Source organism: Ailuropoda melanoleuca, chromosome 2, assembly GCF_002007445.2.
Source record: "Ailuropoda melanoleuca isolate Jingjing chromosome 2, ASM200744v2, whole genome shotgun sequence".
NCBI classification, from domain to species: Eukaryota; Metazoa; Chordata; class Mammalia; order Carnivora; family Ursidae; genus Ailuropoda; species Ailuropoda melanoleuca.
The window spans coordinates 95,473,780-95,492,172 of NC_048219.1; the positions used below are offsets into that span (position 1 = coordinate 95,473,780).

The following is an 18,393-nucleotide window of genomic DNA, read 5'->3' on the forward strand; positions in this document are numbered from 1 at the left end:
AGAATCTACTCAACTTTCTTCAAGATACACAATGAGGCAAAATACAGGATTCTAATTCACAGACAATTTTCCAGAAAGTTGTTCTTCTTTCCCCGCCTGCCCACCCTCTCTCCCTTGCCACCCATTTCTCTCCCCTCCCTCCCTTCCTTCCTTTCTTCCTTCCTTCCTTCCTTCCTTCCTTCCTTCCTTCCTTCCTTCCTTCCTTCCTCTCTGTCTTAATCCTCTCAAGGTGGTTTCTGCAGCTACTCCACTATTGTGACATCTTATCCTTTCTAAACTCCATCCAAAAACTTTGCTGAATATACAGATGCATTGTTAGAGTGTCACAACTTCATTTCTGATTTTCTCCTTATCTGACTTTTTTGCCCTGTCAGTGATGTGTTCACAGAGAGAATTAGTTTTCTATTCTTAGGGACATCTTATGAAATGATTGCCCAGATAGATTTTGTAGTTTCTTGACTGTATATATAATATTGGTTTACTAGCAAAATCCAGCCTTGACTTGATTCAGTTCAAGGGTATGTTGCATAACCAGCATCTGAATAGCTGGTGACTTGGCAGACTAAAACAAGGATGGTTTTCTTTCATCCATCAGACTGCATTTAATCACAAAAGGTTTTATTAGACTAATTTGTATTTTTTTCAGATATGGGTAGGGTCATGTGGTTTTTACTTTACTTCACCTCTTTGACCCTCGGTTTGTTTATCAGCACAAACCGTTGACTTATGGGATCATAAAGATTAAATGAGATGGTTTTACAATCCATCTATACCAGGAACTAAAAACACGTATTAAAAATCCTGGCACATTAAAGCTATTAGATTCAAAAGCCAGGCTTAATGTTAATATTGTTACTTTCCTTTTTTCCAAGTATTTTAAGTGTCTCCTACATGGGGATTATTAAAACCTGAAAAGAAAAATGCATATAAACGTAATATGTATGTATACATATCATATACAGGTGTATTTAAGTAAGGGTTTGTATACATATCATATATAGGTATATTTAATTAAGTAAGGTTTGTTTTACATATGTATATACACATGACATGTTGTACCCAGCTACATGTAGCCTATACCAAATGCTCTCTTCAGTAAACACATCTCTCCTCATTGGCAGAACCAGCACCCAGAACAAGGTATCTGGACTCAGGATCTTAATCCTGCTTTTCCTTCTTCTTCTCTTGACATCTGTCCTTGACTTTCAGGGACATTAACTTTGAAGTTAGAGCTACTTGAATTTGTATCCTCCCTGTAAGACCTAAGGCAAGTCATTTTATCTTGAAGTCTCCATTCCCTCATTCATACACCTGGAATAATAACACCTTATTCAGTGGTCGAAGTGAGAATATAATTTGTGTGTGTGTAAATATATATACACACATATATATGCATGCATGTATATATGTATCTGTATGCTTATGTATGCACATACACATATGTTAGCAGATGGCAGGTGCAGACATCATTGTTGGGGTTGTTATTGTTATAATAATTAATAAAAGTGGTATTTCTTGATTCTCTTGTTGGCTGGTCTACCACATCTAGATGCAGGGGCTTTGGACCCCCTCTGTGCCTTTACACCAACCTTCCAGACAGTGAGAGTATAGTATTCCTTATAGTAAGCCAACCTTAGAGCTGCAGAGATTCCCCCCAACAATATTTCTATGGCTGTTGCTTAGAACCTTTGCTCTCTGCACTTATGTGAGCTCCAGGGCTCAAGCATTGTTTGCTTCCCACAGAGCTTCTTTTATCACATGAACCCAGGTCCCCATTCTCTCTGCTTACAGCTTTCTTGTACCTCCCCCCCCACACACACCTGATTTCCTTAAGCAGCATGCCCTACTGTGCTTTTTAACGGACCTGATGCCTCCTACTCTGGTCGCTTGCCATCTTATCACTTCTGACCTCTAACCTCAGGCTTCAGCACCACTTGTTGACCTGACTTCCCTCCCCATATCTTAAAATCAACATAGTACAAAATCTAATTTATTCCCTACTAGAATCAACTCCCTCCATCCTCTTAACGCCAACTTTTCTGTTTATTGGTCTTGCATTGGAAGCCTTATCCAGAATAAAAATATTTTTGACCTGCACTATCCAATATGGTAGCCACTAGCTGCATGTAATTATTCAGCTCTTGAAATGTAGTCAATATGAATTAAAATGTATTGTAAAAGCAAAATGTGCACCAGATTTTGAAGATTTGGAATAAAAAATAATGCTAAATAAATCTTAATAATTTTCTTTTGCTAATTACACATGGAATGGATACTATTTTGGATTATTTTCACAAATAAAACATAGCATTAAAATTCATTTCATCTATTTATTTTTATGTTTATAATGTAGCTATTAGAAAATTGCAACATTTCCATTGAATGGCATTGGTTAAGTCTCTTTTGTTCACCAAGAGCAATCATTCTTTTGTTTCCCTTCCCTATTTCTATGTCCCCCCGCTTCTTACCTCATTCCTTGACCAAAGAGATAGGCCTAACTTGTCTCCTTATCTGTAGTCTCCTCCTGACCCAGTCAATGTTCTTTACAGTCATATGGCTAATCTTCCTATCATATCACTCTCCAGTCTTCGTTCAGTGGAGGTAATGGAATTCATCTACAGAAGCATGTTGCAAAGTATCTACAACATAGAAGGCCCTCCCTCCTTCTTACCCATCTTCTTTCCCACCCTCTGTCCCTCCTCACTTTAGTAAGCAGCAACAGCCTCAACTGCTTCATTCCTAAATAGGATTCTCCCCCATTCCCTAAGAATGGTCTCCCTCCATGCCCTCCCCCATCACAGTGACTCCTACCCATGCTGTGTCTAAAAAGAAGTGATTCTTTTCCACAGAAAATCTCTGAGATTCGCTTAAGTAGAAATGATTTTTTCCTTTCCAGGGCACTCTCCATCTTTCTGACTTATAAATATTGTGTCTAAGTCTACTGAAAACAGCACAGGCTCCTTAAATGGTAGTAGCCACTATAGCCAACCCCTTTATAAATGCATTGCAATCCCTGAAAAAGTCTAAAAGTCTAGAAGGTTAATATATTACCTATTTTGCAGATGAGAAAACATGGCTCAGAGACTTTGGTTATATGGCCTGACAATGGCCACTCAGCAAGGAAGTGGCGGTGGGGGGGGGGTCAGTATTTTTATTTTTATCTATCTACCTATCTATGGCTTTAGAGCCTAAAATGTTTCCACTGTGCAATACTAAGATTATGTTTTGACATCTGTACACCACCCAGCATACTGCACGGTATCTCTCATCAAATCCTACACACACACACACACATGTGCTTGCACACGGGCCCGCATACATGCACGCACACACAGAGGCATGCACACACTCACAGGAAAGCATGGAGGAATAAAAATGCCATAATGCATTCCTGTATCTCAGCAAAAGTGAGAGGACAGTAGGAATTAGGTATAGAAAGACACCTCTGTCATTTCAAATGAACTAGGTAAATTGGGAACTTAAGAGTGCAAATTCCCAACCATTTTCATCCTTAGAAATGATGTGGGTGCAATAATTTATTTTTTGCTGTCTTCATGCTTAGAGATGGGGAAACTGAGGCTGGCAGAGGTTGAGTACATATTCTGAGGTCACACAGCTGACACAAAATACACCAAGTGCTTGAGCCAGGGCAAACCGAGCCTGGGCTCTTCATCAGCACACTGCTGGCTTCCCTTTGGCACGGTCATAGTGAGAGCCCAGGTGGGACGAAAATCCAGCATTAGCCCTAAATCTCCATAACAAGATGAGATGCCATTATGCACAAAGTCTGTGTAGACTGTAGACTGGCAGGCCTCATCAGTGCAGTTGGTATCATAGCATTTCTTTACTACCTCACAACCACCGAAGCGTTTATAAATAGTGACTAGTCTAATACATGCATACATACTTTTAAGGTAAGAAACTGTTATCCCCACTACTCTTGACTTGTTATGACTTTAGGGAGGTTTCACATCTTCTTTGCACAAATCAGTATTACCATATGGAAAATATGTTCTGAGGAGAAGATCAGGTGCATGAAGGTATTAAAGACATCACCTACTATATAAATAAATTACCATATTTCATTGTCTTAAGAGTCAGAAAAATCTTTTTTTTTTTTTTTGGTGTTTGTCTTACCAGCTCCTCCAGTTCCTTATGGTAACAAGAAAGTAACAAACTGTAATGTGTATTTTAACTCACTTTGTAGTGGTTAGTATAGGCAGGAAGGGTCACAGTGGGAAGGACACTTGAAGAAAATAAAATATAACCCACTAGGATTAAAGAACAGAAACTTGAAGCCCATTAAAATGTAAGTAAGTTGCTCAAGGTCACAGAGAGACTATCTTGGAGCCAGAAGTGGGGCAGTGCCTCCCACCTCCCAGTCCCACCTTTCCCACTCACAAACTGTTTTCTGCTTGCAAGGGTTTCTGCAGCAGGCTTAGTGAAATGCACTTGTTACATCATGGGTCCTTTGACATAATATGGACATTAGTGGTACTATTAATTGAGGTGGAGTCTTCTATTCACTCAACAACTACCTACTAAATGTTTGCTACGTGTCAGCTACTACTCTATGCATTTGGGGCATAATATGGCTGAATGAGTCAAAAAAGGTCTCTCCCTCATACAGCTCACATTCTACTGACAGAGGAAGACAGTAAACAAGCAAATAGAAAATACTGGGTATTAATAACTTCTACACAGAATACTAAAATAGGGCGAAGTGATAAAGAATGATAGAGTGTATACTTTAGTTGTATGTAGAATTTAAGTTGAGAGCTAATCATGGGAAGAAGAATTAAAGTGTTGAATAGAGAGAGCAGCTGGTGCATCAGTTTAAGATGTAGAGGGCTAGTTTGGCAAGGAACAGAATAAAGAATATAGGGCTATGCTCAGAGAGCAGGTGGGAGAATAGGAACGGGGAGGGGGCTCAGCCTTCAGAGCTCTGTAGGTCAATGGTAAGGAGTCAGGGTTCTGTTTCAGGGGCACTGGGAAGGGTTTAAAACCAGATTTATATAATCTCTTTCTGGAAAGGTCATCACATTGTCTGTTGTGTGAGATAGAAACTGTAGGGAGGTGGGGTAAGGGTGGGATAGGAGAGGAGCAGGGATGTGATGCACTTGTCCAGTCTGAAGATCAAGAGGTCTGAACTTAAGTGGTAACAGTGGAAATAAGGGAAGAGGCTGGGGTCAAAGTCAGTTCTGACTGATGAGTTTTAGTATTTGATGATATGCTGGGTAAGAATGGGAATGTTAAGGAGGAAGTGAGCTAGTCTTGGCCTTAAGAAACTGGATCATGTCATTTACTGAAATGAGAAAAACGGAAAGATGAATGGAGTTGAGTGGTCGGCAGGGGGGGGGGCATAGACTTAACTTTAACTTTCAACAGTGCTATTAGATGGGTAAATATCACATTTACAAATACCTAAACTGCAGCTTAAAAGTAAGTATGCCCATAAACCAACGAGAGGCAGATTCCCAAATTCAACTTTTTCAACAGATATCTAGCTGGATTCTGAGACCCTCTCCTGGTAGCTAGGAGAATAATATTCTCCTTGCTTTTTTGAAAGTATGATAAAATACTGCCTAAAATAACCATAGTATTTTGAATGTCTACCATAAGCAGGATACAGCATCTATCTTATTGCATTTATAAGTAAGGAAACTGGGGCTCAGGAAGTCCATGTAACACGCTCACATTCTCAGAGCTAAGAAGTAAAAAAAGTAAAATTTCATACTATTTTCTTTGGTTCCAAAATTCATGCTCTTTTCATGTTGCTGCCATTGCACTATGTCTTAAGATTAGAAAAAAGAACTCTTTTTCCTATAAGTACATTCAAGATAAATTAAGCAAATACAGTCTTTCATAGAGCAGTGTGAAAAATAAAAACTTTATCTCATGCGGGGTCCAAATGTTGATTCTTGAGCAATCCACTTTGACTACTGAAATAATTAATGGTCTGGAAAGCAATTCATTTGCAATGAGGCACATATCATCTCTTGAATTTATGTGGGATAGTTTCTATTTTCCTTAGGTACACACCCACATCTCTAGCTCCAACCAAGGTGTATGTATTCTTTGTAAAATCTACCCACCTCTAATTTTGACTTTATGTCCCAGCAAAACACCAAGAGTGAATTATTAGGACATTAAGAAAGGTGGCTTTCATGTACAGTAAAATGCGCTGACTTGATTCATGTGATAGTCTCTTTATATTTTTTAAGACCTATGGCAAACTCTTATAAACACATTTTGCCCATACTACTTTAAGGGTAACAAAGGTCCCTAAGAGGGAAAAATGGAGAGTCAGACTAGTTTGTAGCCTAAACTAGAACTGACTCACCACTGTTAGCAGGACATCAGAGTGCCAGCTCCTACCCTCAGTTGGAGAGCTGTGAGCTCCTGATTCTGCCCTCCATTTGCTCTATTTCCTTAGACTAGTTGACTATCCATGCAAAATTTTGAAGAAGACATGGTAGTCTTAAAACATGTTCATACACTCATCCCATGAAAAGATGGAATGAAATTTGCCTCCCATTTAATGTGGGCTAGCCTGACTGACCGTCTTCTAATAATTAGAAAGTGGCAGAAATAATAATGCATGACTTCCAACACTAGGCAAGAAATGCATTATAATTTCCACCTGTCCCTCCCCCTCTCTTAGGACGTTTGTCCCTGAGCCACAGCCACTGTGATATGAGAAAACCAAGCAGCCACATGGAAAGACCACATGCCCAAACTGAGGACACAACCAACAGCCATACCAACTGAGTGAGTGAGACTTTGGATGACTGCACACCCAGCTCCCGCCCCATCCTCTGGTGACCCAGGATGGAGCAGAGATGGGCAAATCCTACTGGCACCTGATCAAACTGCAGATTGGAGGGCAAGATGAATGTTACCATCGTTTTAAACCACTAAGCTTTATGGTGGTTTTTACATAACAATTGATAAAACAAAAAATGAACCTTTTCTTGGGTAGCTGAATCCTCCTCTTATTATTCTCCTTCCATCTGTGAGATGTTTTCTTCTTGTTTTAAGTAGTATAGTGACAATAATGAAAGGACCAAGATGGACCTTGGGATTAGTTCGTTCTATCTATCTATCTATCTATCTATCTATCTATCTATCTATCATCTATCTATCTATCCATTGGGTGTGTGTGTGTGTGTGTGTTGCAGGAATGGAGGGAAGGACAGAGGAAGGAGGGAAGGAAGGAAGGAAAGAAGGAAGGAAGGAAGGAAGAGGGGAAGGGAAGGGGTGTGCTGCAGAGGACAAGGATTCCAGCTCCAATAGAGACCTCTAGGATTTGTGAGTGTGGTGGGGTTAAGGGGAGGTAGTAAAATAGTAGGTGAAGGGGCCAGTGCAATCCCAACTCAGTGTAATTGAGGGAACATGTACAAAAGTACTGCCATGGATCAGAAGTAACCAGAGGGGCCTCTAAGCCCTTTGCTGACAGTACTGAGCTAGACTGTGGGGATCAAAGCTGTATAAGACAAGGCTTCTGTCCTCAGGGAGCTCATAGCTATTTCTAGTTCACCAGGCATAGGGAGTGACCTAAAATGTCTATGCATTTAGCAAATTATGGATACCCAGTTTAGCCTCACTTAAATAAACTGACTGCCTTAGGATTTGAAACAGGAAGAGGAAAAGTAATCCTTCACTTTAGTGTTCCAGTGACTTCCCTGCATACTTAAGATAAAATCCATAGCACTAGGCCTGTCATGATCTAGTCTCTGGACACTCCAGCCTCATTTTCTATCACCCTCTCCCTCTTCTCTCTCCACTAGCCACACTGGTCCTCTTTGCTATTCCTCCACCTAGAATCTTCTGTCAAAGATATCACATGGCCCACACCCTCCCTTCACCCAGGACTCTACGGCACATCCCTCCTAACCCAGGAGGCTTTCCTGCCCCTTTACAAAGCAGAATTTCCCATGCTTGGTCACTTTAAGGCTTCTTTTGCTTCTTGACTTTTCTTCCTTATGTTCCTCATGAACTGAATATATGTGGGGGGGGTGTTTTGTCTGTCTCTCTCATACCCCTGCTACAATCAGGTGGGCAAGAACTTCATTTTTCAGAATTTCATTCCCACTGGACAGAAAAGTGTGTGACAAAATACTTTTGTCACCATCAAAATCAATAAATACTTACTGTTTGAAAGAAAATGTAATCATCTGTTAATTGATCATGTTTGGTACAAATACTGGGGACAAAGAGTTTAAAGTTAAATAAACCCCAGAGTATCCTGAAAAGCTCTTTTTTCTATCCATAATTTGACTTTTCTCTATCACAATTCTTTACCTAGATTTCTAAGTCTGATCATTTGTTTGTACAGAACTGAAGCCAAATATTACAGATAGGGATGAGGGTTTATAAACACAAGTGCATTTACAGATACATTTGGATGTACAAAAAGTATATAATAAGTAGATATACAATTACATAATATATACTATATAATATGTACCTTATAGTGCATACTGTGTATATATAATATATTCATACATGATACACTATATATTTATATATAACCTAAACTATGTATCACATATTATATATAGTTAGCCATAAACTCATTAAAATATCACTAATTAATAATCACAAAGAAGAAAACAGAAAGTTTTGGAAGACTTCAAATTAAATAGTATTTTAGGGGCACCAGGGTGGCTCAGTTGGTTAAGCATCTAACTCTTGATTTTGTCTCAGGTCATGACCTCAGAGTCATTAGATTGAGCCCACATCAGGCTCTGTGCTGGGCATGGAGCCTGCTTAAGGTTCTCTCTGCTCCTCCCTTCCCCTCTCCCTCTCCTAAAAAAAAAAAAAAATAGGATTTCAGTGCTTTCAAATCCATGGGAACACAACTAGGTAAAGCAATAAAGCAATTGACCCCAGGTGGAAACCACTCAAGTGCCTGCCTGCCTGCCTGCCTGCCTGAATGAATGAATGAATAGGAGTGATGTTCACCCATTGCAGGTAGGGAAATGAGGACTCTGAAGCACTCTATAGCACTGAATAATTAGTTCTATTGAGGAACCTAACCCTCATGACAAACTTGTCTGCACCACTGATTTGCTTGGCAAATGCTTTCTTTTCAGAACCAAAGTAAACTCCAGCTCAAGCTGTCCTATGGCTATTAGAGTTCAAAGTAATGGAGTCTCAATTTTCATATGCATTTTCAAACCATTTCATTCTGCCTTAGAGCACTCACAGGTTTATTGGGAAAGGTATTTCCAAATAAACTTTTACTACACTGAGTGGTAAGTACAAAAAATACATACACCAGACACACTCCAATGAAAAAAAATCTAATGAGGGAATTCTTGGTGCCATGGAGACTATAGAAGAGATTTTTGGGATAGGCAGTACTTTCCATCCTCACTCCCAGCAGGGACCTGGGCACTGGGCTTCCCCAGGTGATTACCTTCTGATGCCCTTTTCAATCTTGTCTTCCTTGCAAGGGGAAGCTGTGGGTTATAGAGCTAATTGGCCACATGATTAAAGCATCCTCCAGACTGTGGATTCAATATTTATTTCTGTGTCTTCTGTGTGAGTGTTTCCTGAGCTGGGTTCTATTTCATTTCATATGCTAATCACATGTTACCTTCAGGACCCCAGGCTTGGGCAAAATTCCAAGGAAGGTGCTGACAGTGACAAAGGCCTGAGCTCAACCAGGGCAGCCTTTATTCCTGGGGACAAGCGGACACCTCCTCTCCTAGCGACAAAGTGCCCTGACAACTGGCAGGCTGATGAATCCTGTCTTGGAAACGTCTCTGTAGCACAGGACTGCAGGCCCTGCGTAAAGCTCAGGGTAATAAGTAGAAACATAGGGAAGACAACTATAAAGATGCATGGGAATAGCAAAGACACCTTTCCCTGTGGCTTGGAATTCTGGTCCTTAAGAGAGTTTCTAGTGTAAACCTTCAGTTAAAGAGACAGATGACATATTCCATTGGCTGGCGCTTATTAGCTGCTCTGGGGGAAGAATATCAGAGGAAACTGTCAGAAATGACAGTGTCATGGTTCAGTCACTGACTGAATGAAAAATACACAGTGGTGAACCAGCCAGGCCTGAACTTAGCCTTCCTTTTCCTCCTCCCTCTGCTGCTCCTAGATGAATGGAACCAAAACCAGAGGTGGGAGCAGGCAGAAAGAGGCTCTGGGAATGCCGTTGTGGAGGTCCTCAGGGCCACCCTGGGAAGGGGTGCATGCGAGTCCTGGAAGCTCCTGCACCTCGGCAAGGGTGCTGCAAACTTCTTGTAGCTACTTAGAAATTTGCCCTAATTCAAGCCGCCCTGAAAATCACAGGGACTTGGAAGAGGGGGCTCTGGCTCCTCTTCTCTCTCTTCATCTACATTTCCTTGCAAAATAAGGAAAATCACAGAAACTCATGTTTATCCTGACTACTTGATTTCCCTCTAAGGTCTGGCTCTTTGAGATTTGCAGGGTGTATCAGAAATGGCAGCCTTGCTTTGACCACAGGTGAAGCCCAGTCCAAGAGCCTGATCTGCCCCTCCCCAGCGTGTGGCATTAATCAAGCACCTTCCTGTCTCTGAGGTTCAGTTTCCTGAAATCCAGATGGGGTAACAACCCTTACTGTGCAGAGCCCTTGCCTGGATTAGAGATAATGTTTATAAGGCTCTCCAGACATAGCTGCTAATATAAGAAATGCTTAGTCATTGGTGGCCACTTGAACAGTTATTTATTTTTCCCTCATCTTGCCTTCTTTTATTTCCTCTCTATATTATCTATTGTGTGTAATATGGAGGAGAATCTATAGCAAATACAGCATCCTCCACATTCTCTTCTTATATCTCCCTCCAATAACCTAAGGGAATCATACTATACATTGTTTTAATTAAACAAAACTATGATTGTCTTTGACTCCCTTCTGCATTTTCAGATTGCCAAAGAGAAAACAAGATACATGTTGCTGACAAGTGGGTACTCAATCCCACAGTATTCTTGGGAGTATAAATTGGTATAAACTTGGTATGTTGCAGAAGTCAATATGGCAAAAGCCTTAAAAATGTGTACACTCTTTGCCCTGGCAATGGGACCTCAAGGAATTTATCCTAAGGACATATCAGCTTTGTCCACAAGATCTATGTGCAAAAAAATGTTCTTGCAGCATCTATATTGGGAGAGAGAGAGAGAGAACTAAATGTCCAAAATAAATGTGTTAATTTTGTTTATCTGTTGTGGTATGTCCATATGATGGAAGACTCTGTTGTTAATAAACATTATGATATAGAGTCATATTTACTAATATGGAAAGATGTGTACCGTGTGTGTGTGTGTGCGTGCCTCTGTGTGTGTGTGTGTGTGTGTAACAAATAAGGTAATAAAACAGTATCACTGGGGGCTCTGGCTTCATCAGGTGAGAGACTTCCTCACCTCTTCTATACAGCAGGTAGCTAAGGAGGAGATGGACTCTACTCATTTCCCCTTCTTTCTGTGGTCTTCCCCATGGGAAAGGGGTTGCCTAAACAGAGAGATGAGGAAACTGACCTTCCAAGTGTGTGCCTATCAACGACTGAATGTTAATGTCCCTCCAAAATTCATATGTTGCAAACATAACCCTCAATACGATGATATTAGGCGGTTCCCCCTGGAAGATGATTAGGTCATGAGGGTAGAGCCCTCATGAATAGAATTAGTGCCCTTCTTAAAGGGACTCCAAGAAGGTCTTTCACTCTCTTTCTGGCATGTAAGGATATAACAAAAAGTGATTTGTCTGTGACCTGAAGAGGGCCTTCACCAGAAGCCAAACATCCTGGCACACTGATCATGGACTTCCAGCCTCTGGAACCATGAAATATAAATTTCTGTTTTTTATTAGCCTGATCTGTCATATTTTGTTATAGCAGCTCAACAAAGGTAGTACGCTGGGCCCTGGCTCTGGGATTCACGTGCCTACAATGGTGCTCATTTATTATCTCTGCCCCTGTTTCTGTGAGGTAAGTCCAACTAAGTCAGTGCTCGTCCCTGCACTGAGGGGTGTCAGGTTGGGACCACATCTCTACGGGGCTGTCTGTCTGCATTCCCACCCTCCACACAAGCAATGCCTGGTCTACACCATGTTCTGCAAGCCAGCCCACCAGAAAAAAAGTAGACATTGTGTGCCCATTCCCATTGTCTTCCTTCATCTACCTCATTTGATTCATAAACCAAGGGGGAAAAGAGGATTAATGAGTATTCTCAACCCCAACATATAGACAATATATTTTCACTGTGTTTTTGTGACTGCACAAAATGGGAAAACGTCTGGAATGATGCACAACTAAATCCAGCATTGGTGTCTCTGGGTGGTGAGATTATCTGCATGCATGAGTTATAATTATTATAATTATTCTATTTATACCATTAAAATAGAAATAAAGTGATCCTTTGAGCTTGTTTCTCATTACAGTGCAAGTTTGGACCTTCCCTGCTGGGATGGAAGCTGCGAAGGAGGAAAGAAATAAGACCCCAGTGTTTGTTGAACACCTAATGAGTACCAGGCACAGTGTAAGGAGTGCAGAGTACATTTTTCCTGGAGTCCTCATATCAGCCTTATTAGTTGAGGGTTTTGTGTAAATTGCTCAGGTGCTGAAATTGCTAGTGGAAATTTAGCAACTTGCACAAGTTTCTATAAGTAGTAAGAGGCAGAGTCATTCTCAGTATGGTCTGCCCCCAAATCCATGCCCTCCCACTTGAATATGCCCAGGGAATTCATGACACCTGAGTTTAAAAAAAAAAAAAAAAGCACATAAAAAGGCAATAGTATCACCAAACTGATACCGCATAATACATAAGACTAAAGGAAATCTGTGGTCTGAATGAACAGAATCCTATTTTTCCTAACATTCTATCAGTCCCAATCCTTAGAAAACTGGAAGGCACACAGTGAAAAGGGGGTAGGTTGTTTTTCCCAGACACAGGTACTGTGAATAGTGCCGAGAGTGACAGGTGCAGTCTTGACAGCCAGGACAGAAAGAAATACGAACAAGTATACACACTGAGCCTCTCAAGCAGCAACATCTAAGAACGCCAGGAAGAGGGACAGCAACCAGTGCCTCAGATCTAATCAACCCTGTGAGCATGGCTGAATCCAAGGAGAGTACAATAATTGATTTTCACAATGATGATCCTGAGTCATCAAGAAAAGGTTACATTTTATGTTCAGAACTCTCTGTTTAAGAAGGCAGGGAAGCGTGTAATCCATTTGATAAAGATTTTCATTTCAAATAGTTAAAAATTCTTTGAAAACATTTTTGGTGCTTAAAGGGATAAGTGACAGTTATCTGGAAAATTCACTTATGTGGAACAACGTCTTTCCTAAAGATTCTAGATCAGTGAGGCGGTGTGTTATATTTAGTTAGGCTTCTATCACTTCTCCTTTGTTGACATTCCACTGTCTAATCTTCTCAAGCCTTTCAAAATTCCTAACCTCCAAGCATGGGATTGTAAATTTTTTGAGGTGACAGACTGTGACACCATTCTTGGATATTCCACAACCCTATGATTCATGGCTTGTGTGTGTGTGTGTGTGTGTATGTGTGTGTGTGTGTGTGCGCATGTGTGTGCCATGGAACAAATGGTGAAATTATTCACAAAAATGACTGACTCCCAGAGCATCCATGAACTTTGACAAAGCCCTCTGGACATTCCGCAAAAACCCTTTTCGGTTTTGGTAAGTAGTCGTAGAAGTTATTTTGCTGGTTGTTTTGTTTTGTTTTCAAAGAACAAACTTTATTTTTAAAAAGAGTCATTTCCATTGAGGCCTGCACCTTCCAAGCAACACTAGTACTGCAAATACACAGGGCTGTCCCTGCTCTGCCCTCCTGACCCCCTTGCCTGATACCACGTCCCTCTGCATCTCTTGCCCTGCACATAATTCGCTGTTCTTTGGTGAATATGCTGAGATCCTCTGTGCTTTCTCATATGCTGTTTCCTTTCCCAGAAACATTCCTTCCCACCTCCACACCATCTATGTCTAGTTCAATGCTCTCTTCAAGTGCTACTGATCTCAAGAAACTTCCCATTTTCTCAACTGTTGAAAGATGCGCGTTGTCACCATTTTCTTTCTGAAGGTGAGTATGGAAACTTGAGAGGCTACCTCGAGAGGCTTCCTTTACATCACACCTGGGAATCAGAGCCAGCATGAGTATATCCCCAATCCTTTCCTGACTTCATTTATTTTCACCACACAGTGAACAACCATCACTGCAGCCCCCTTGTGGGCAAACACTACTCTTCTTGACATTCCGTGTTTTCCAGGCCTATCTGTGGCCACCCTGTGTGGCTCATGCAGAGGAATCGGGGCGAGCCTTACCTGGCGTGTTGAGCAGGCGGGACCTTCTGCAGTGGTAGGCCACCTCCTGCTCACAGTGCTCTGAGCCGTCAATCATGGCTTCTAGTTGCTCCATGCTGCCACCATAATCCAAGGCCATGGTGTAGGGCTTCTCAGGGTCTGTACCCCGCACGTGGGTCAGCTCTGTGTTATTGTGCTGCACTGAGGTCCAAATCTTGTCCTCTGTCCGGAAAACAAAACCCAAGGAAGTAGACATTAGAAGGAAGGTCAAAAGAAGATCATACTTATATAACTCAGTAAAGCTGGGGGTCAGGGGGTGGGGAAGAGGATCACACAAGCAATGTGATGCTTGGCTCCAAATGGGGCTATCGATCCACCTGAGTGTTCCACTCATGCAAATAAAAATGACCAGAGAATTTCTGTTCCTCATAGAGTTCCACGCAGAGTTAGTAAGGGGGTTAACAAACATAGGAACTAAATCTGTGGAGTCCTTTATGTTAAGCATTTAATGTCCATCATCTCATTTAAACTGGCATTACCTAAATCGGAAGGAAGTTAGAAATGCCATGTTAGAAATGAAGGAAAAGTGAATGAGCAGGACTGAGCAGCTTACCCATGCACAAGTGACTAAGCAAGAATAGGAATCCAGGGTGTCTGATCGCAAAGCCCATGCTTCCAGCTACTGACACACACTCTGCCACAAGACAAACACTAGCATAGATAACTGTCTCACAGAAACACAAGTATCACATCGAATGTTTGCTGTACACAGAAGGATCTCCTTACAGAAAGTACCTGTAAAATACACCTTATCAACAACGATGAGATTGAATGATCCACACTATACATACAAGGTGCTTAGCTGAAGTTCCTCTTTTTTTTTTTTTTTAATTCTCTATGCTTCCTCTATTTGCAGAAAAATTCTTTTAAGAGGTTTACAATAAAATAATATGCAGCGATGAGGACCTTCACATCAGGCTTGGAGGACATGTTTTACCTACCACAGGTAAGAATGGGAGGTGAGGAGAGAGGAGAAATATTTGAGTTTTACAGCTTGAGAGATGTGTATTTGAAGCCTATCTCTGACAACAACAAGCTTGGACAAATCACTTCATTTTTCTACGGCTCAGTTTTATCATCAGAAAAAAAAAAATAAGAAAGAAAAAAAAGAAAAAGACAGCAATCCCAGCAGAAGAGCTGTTACTATGGAATAGCAACCAAACATATGAAGTTGCAAGGCACTATCCGAGACCTATCAGACATTTCTGTACTAATAACCTATACTAAAACATTTACTGCAATTGGACATAGAATTTCATTCCAAACATGCTCACAAATAAAGCAAAGGAGGAAATAGGAAGACTCGAAAAGCTTTTGTCATCCGAGAATCTTGCCCACATAATAACATCATTACTCTTCATAGATTCTCAGAGATGAAAAATAACTTAACATAGCTATCATGTGGTTTCCCTCCTATTTCATCCTCCTAGTTTTTTATAAAGGAGGAAACCAAGGTCTAGGAAGTAAAGAAATGACCCAACGCATATCTATTAGGCAATAGTGATGAGTGTCCAACCTGAAAGTAACTATTACTAATTAGTACTACTGAGAAGCAGGATCACAGCTGTCAGCATATTTACCTAAAAAGGAAAAGCACAGGATCCCCAGTTTTAATACTTTCTCTACCCTAACTCTGTATGTGACTTGGGAGAAGTAACTTCACTGCTTGCACTTCTGTTTCACTATATTAGAAGGAGACAGGAGAGAAAGTTTGGTTTCCATTATCTCTAAAGAATTTTCTAACTCCAGAAAAAGAAATATTTCTTGAAGCAAAAGTACTAAACTCTGTTCAAGCATTCTAATTCATCTTCAGACTTTCCTAAAACCAGTCCAGTGATAACCACATCTCCAATATTTAATGGAGGCAGAATTATATTTTCTATAAAGTCTGGAAAACAAATCAAAATGAAGGTTATTAGGTTCTGACTTTGAAAGTAATACTAGGACATTAATTCTAATTGGTAAAAATAATAATATTACACAAACAGTCAACCCGTAACTCCAAAAATGTTGGTACTGATATAGACAAACTCTGATGAATAACCAAAGAAAAATAATTATTTAATAACACAATAGCATAGAAAGAGAAATAAAGACCAACAGTTTTGAAATGTCCATGGTACGTAGAAGAAGCAAAGAACCACCCAGTCTAATGTATAGACGCTGTGTTACTGTCTCATGCGAGGACGTTTTATATGCCTTATCTCTGGTACACATAACAATCCACTATGGTAGATGCCAATATAGATAGATAAATACATAGAGAGACAGACATAAGCACAGATACGGCAATAGATAGAGACACAACATATACATAGAGGTATAGATATATGAAGGCTTAAAGAGAGAAAATAAACTTGTCCGCAGTCTCACTGCGTCCAATCTGGTGCCAGAAGTGGTCCAAATAGCATCATTAAATCATACAAATTTAGATTTCCTTCCAAATACACACAGATTCATATATCCATATATCCATTCATCTGATTATTCATGCATTCATTCATTGATTCTCATTCATTTACTCACTGACTCATTTTGCCAGAATCATATTCTATCTTTAGCAAGATGGAAAAGGAAAATGTGTAGGAGAGACAACCTTTCATCTTGAAGCCACTAATGTTGCCAACCCTGCCTTCTGGAACCTGGGCGTGAATGCAAGTTCTAACAACTCAACTATTGGCACATTTTGATATATGCAGATATACAGAAGAAACGAATGAAGAGTTAAGAGCTCTGAAGTGCTCCCCATGATTCACAAAGGCATCACAAGCCCTGCAAACAGAGTACGAGCGACAAGAGGAGAGATGATTACACGAAACCTAGAGCCTCTTAGCAGGCTTTCCTTTCAAAGATGCCCTTTGTCCTCTGATTATTTTTTTCTCCTGGGAGATAGCAGAAGAAAGATTGAAAAGAAGAAGGTAATTGGATACTATTTCTTCTTGCTTTCTCCCCCCCCCCCGCCCAGTTTCATTGGTAGCAGGTGCAGATTAAGTCCTGCACTCTGACAAAATATTAAAGGCTAAGGGTCAATGCCACTCATGAAAGTTGGCTTTGGTGCCTGATGCTTCTGATGTCTGGTCTAAGATGGGGACATGTGGTTTTAGCTAGGGAATGTGTAGGTGAACTTTAGCTCTAAGGATTTTCAAACGACTAATATTCATTTTGAACATCTTTTAGGTGGATGTTGGTGCAAATTCATTCATGAATGTACACATGCTTTAACTGAAATTGAATCCATGAAGCTAAAAGTTAAAGATGGTAAATTAAGTCAATGGGTGCATAGATATTTATTGACACAGATTGGGCTCTGCAGTTAGAAGATCTGGATTTTTGTGCCACCTCGACACTTACTGGTTAAGCAGTCTTGGTCAAATCATTACTTCTCTAAAGTTCAGTTTCCTCATCAGTAGTATCTGGAAATCAGAAATGATACCAATTCTATAGAATGGTTGTAAGGATTAAATGGGGAAGGGGTTTGTGTGAGAAGATCTGAACTTGAACTCTTACACAAGGAAACCTCTAGAAATTTGTCTATAATTCAAGAAGGTCCAGTTACACTCAGGGACGGAGGAGTAAATTATCTAAATGCTATGATTGGGAGTACATCAGAAAATCCTTCAGGCTCCAAGCACCATCCTCTGCTGGTCTGCCCCCAGATCAGACCCTCTACCACAGGGAATACTTTCTCATCTCTAGAGCTGCAGCTAGGGCTTCAAGGTGCCATGAGACAGCCTGGCTTTGGAAACCTGCCTTCTGATTGTAAACTATGTTCTGCTACATGTCAGCAGTGAGGCTTTGAGCACGTCATTAACCTCTGAAATTTCCACTTTGGAAAATGGGATATTAATATCAATCTTCCAACAAACAAAGTTAACAAGTGCGCTGGACTGCAATTTCTTGTAATATAGCTGCTGCTGTATATAATTACTAATTACCGTCTTGTTCAATTAACTTTTCACTTTGAAATAGTCTCATGTGTCTCTGTACTTATTTGTGTCCCTTTCATTTCCTGAAATTTTGTCAATGGTTTGTGTTGG

General features: G+C 40.5%; 1 protein-coding gene and 1 long non-coding RNA gene across 2 annotated transcripts in view; one reads left to right on the forward strand and one right to left on the reverse strand.

Moving 5' to 3' along the window:
* LOC109490651 overlaps window positions 1–6,744 on the forward strand; it is a 55,664-nt gene extending 48,920 nt beyond the window's left edge. The window contains exon 3 of the long non-coding RNA XR_002144005.2: window positions 6,665–6,744. This is a non-coding gene — a long non-coding RNA (uncharacterized LOC109490651). The remainder of the gene's footprint in view (window positions 1–6,664) is intronic.
* Window positions 1–18,393, reverse strand: part of CNTNAP5 (contactin associated protein family member 5) — an 820,239-nt gene that overhangs the window by 256,392 nt on the left and 545,454 nt on the right. The window contains exon 13 of the mRNA XM_034654380.1: window positions 14,318–14,518. Coding sequence (XP_034510271.1) covers window positions 14,318–14,518 — 201 coding nt within the window. The remainder of the gene's footprint in view (window positions 1–14,317; window positions 14,519–18,393) is intronic.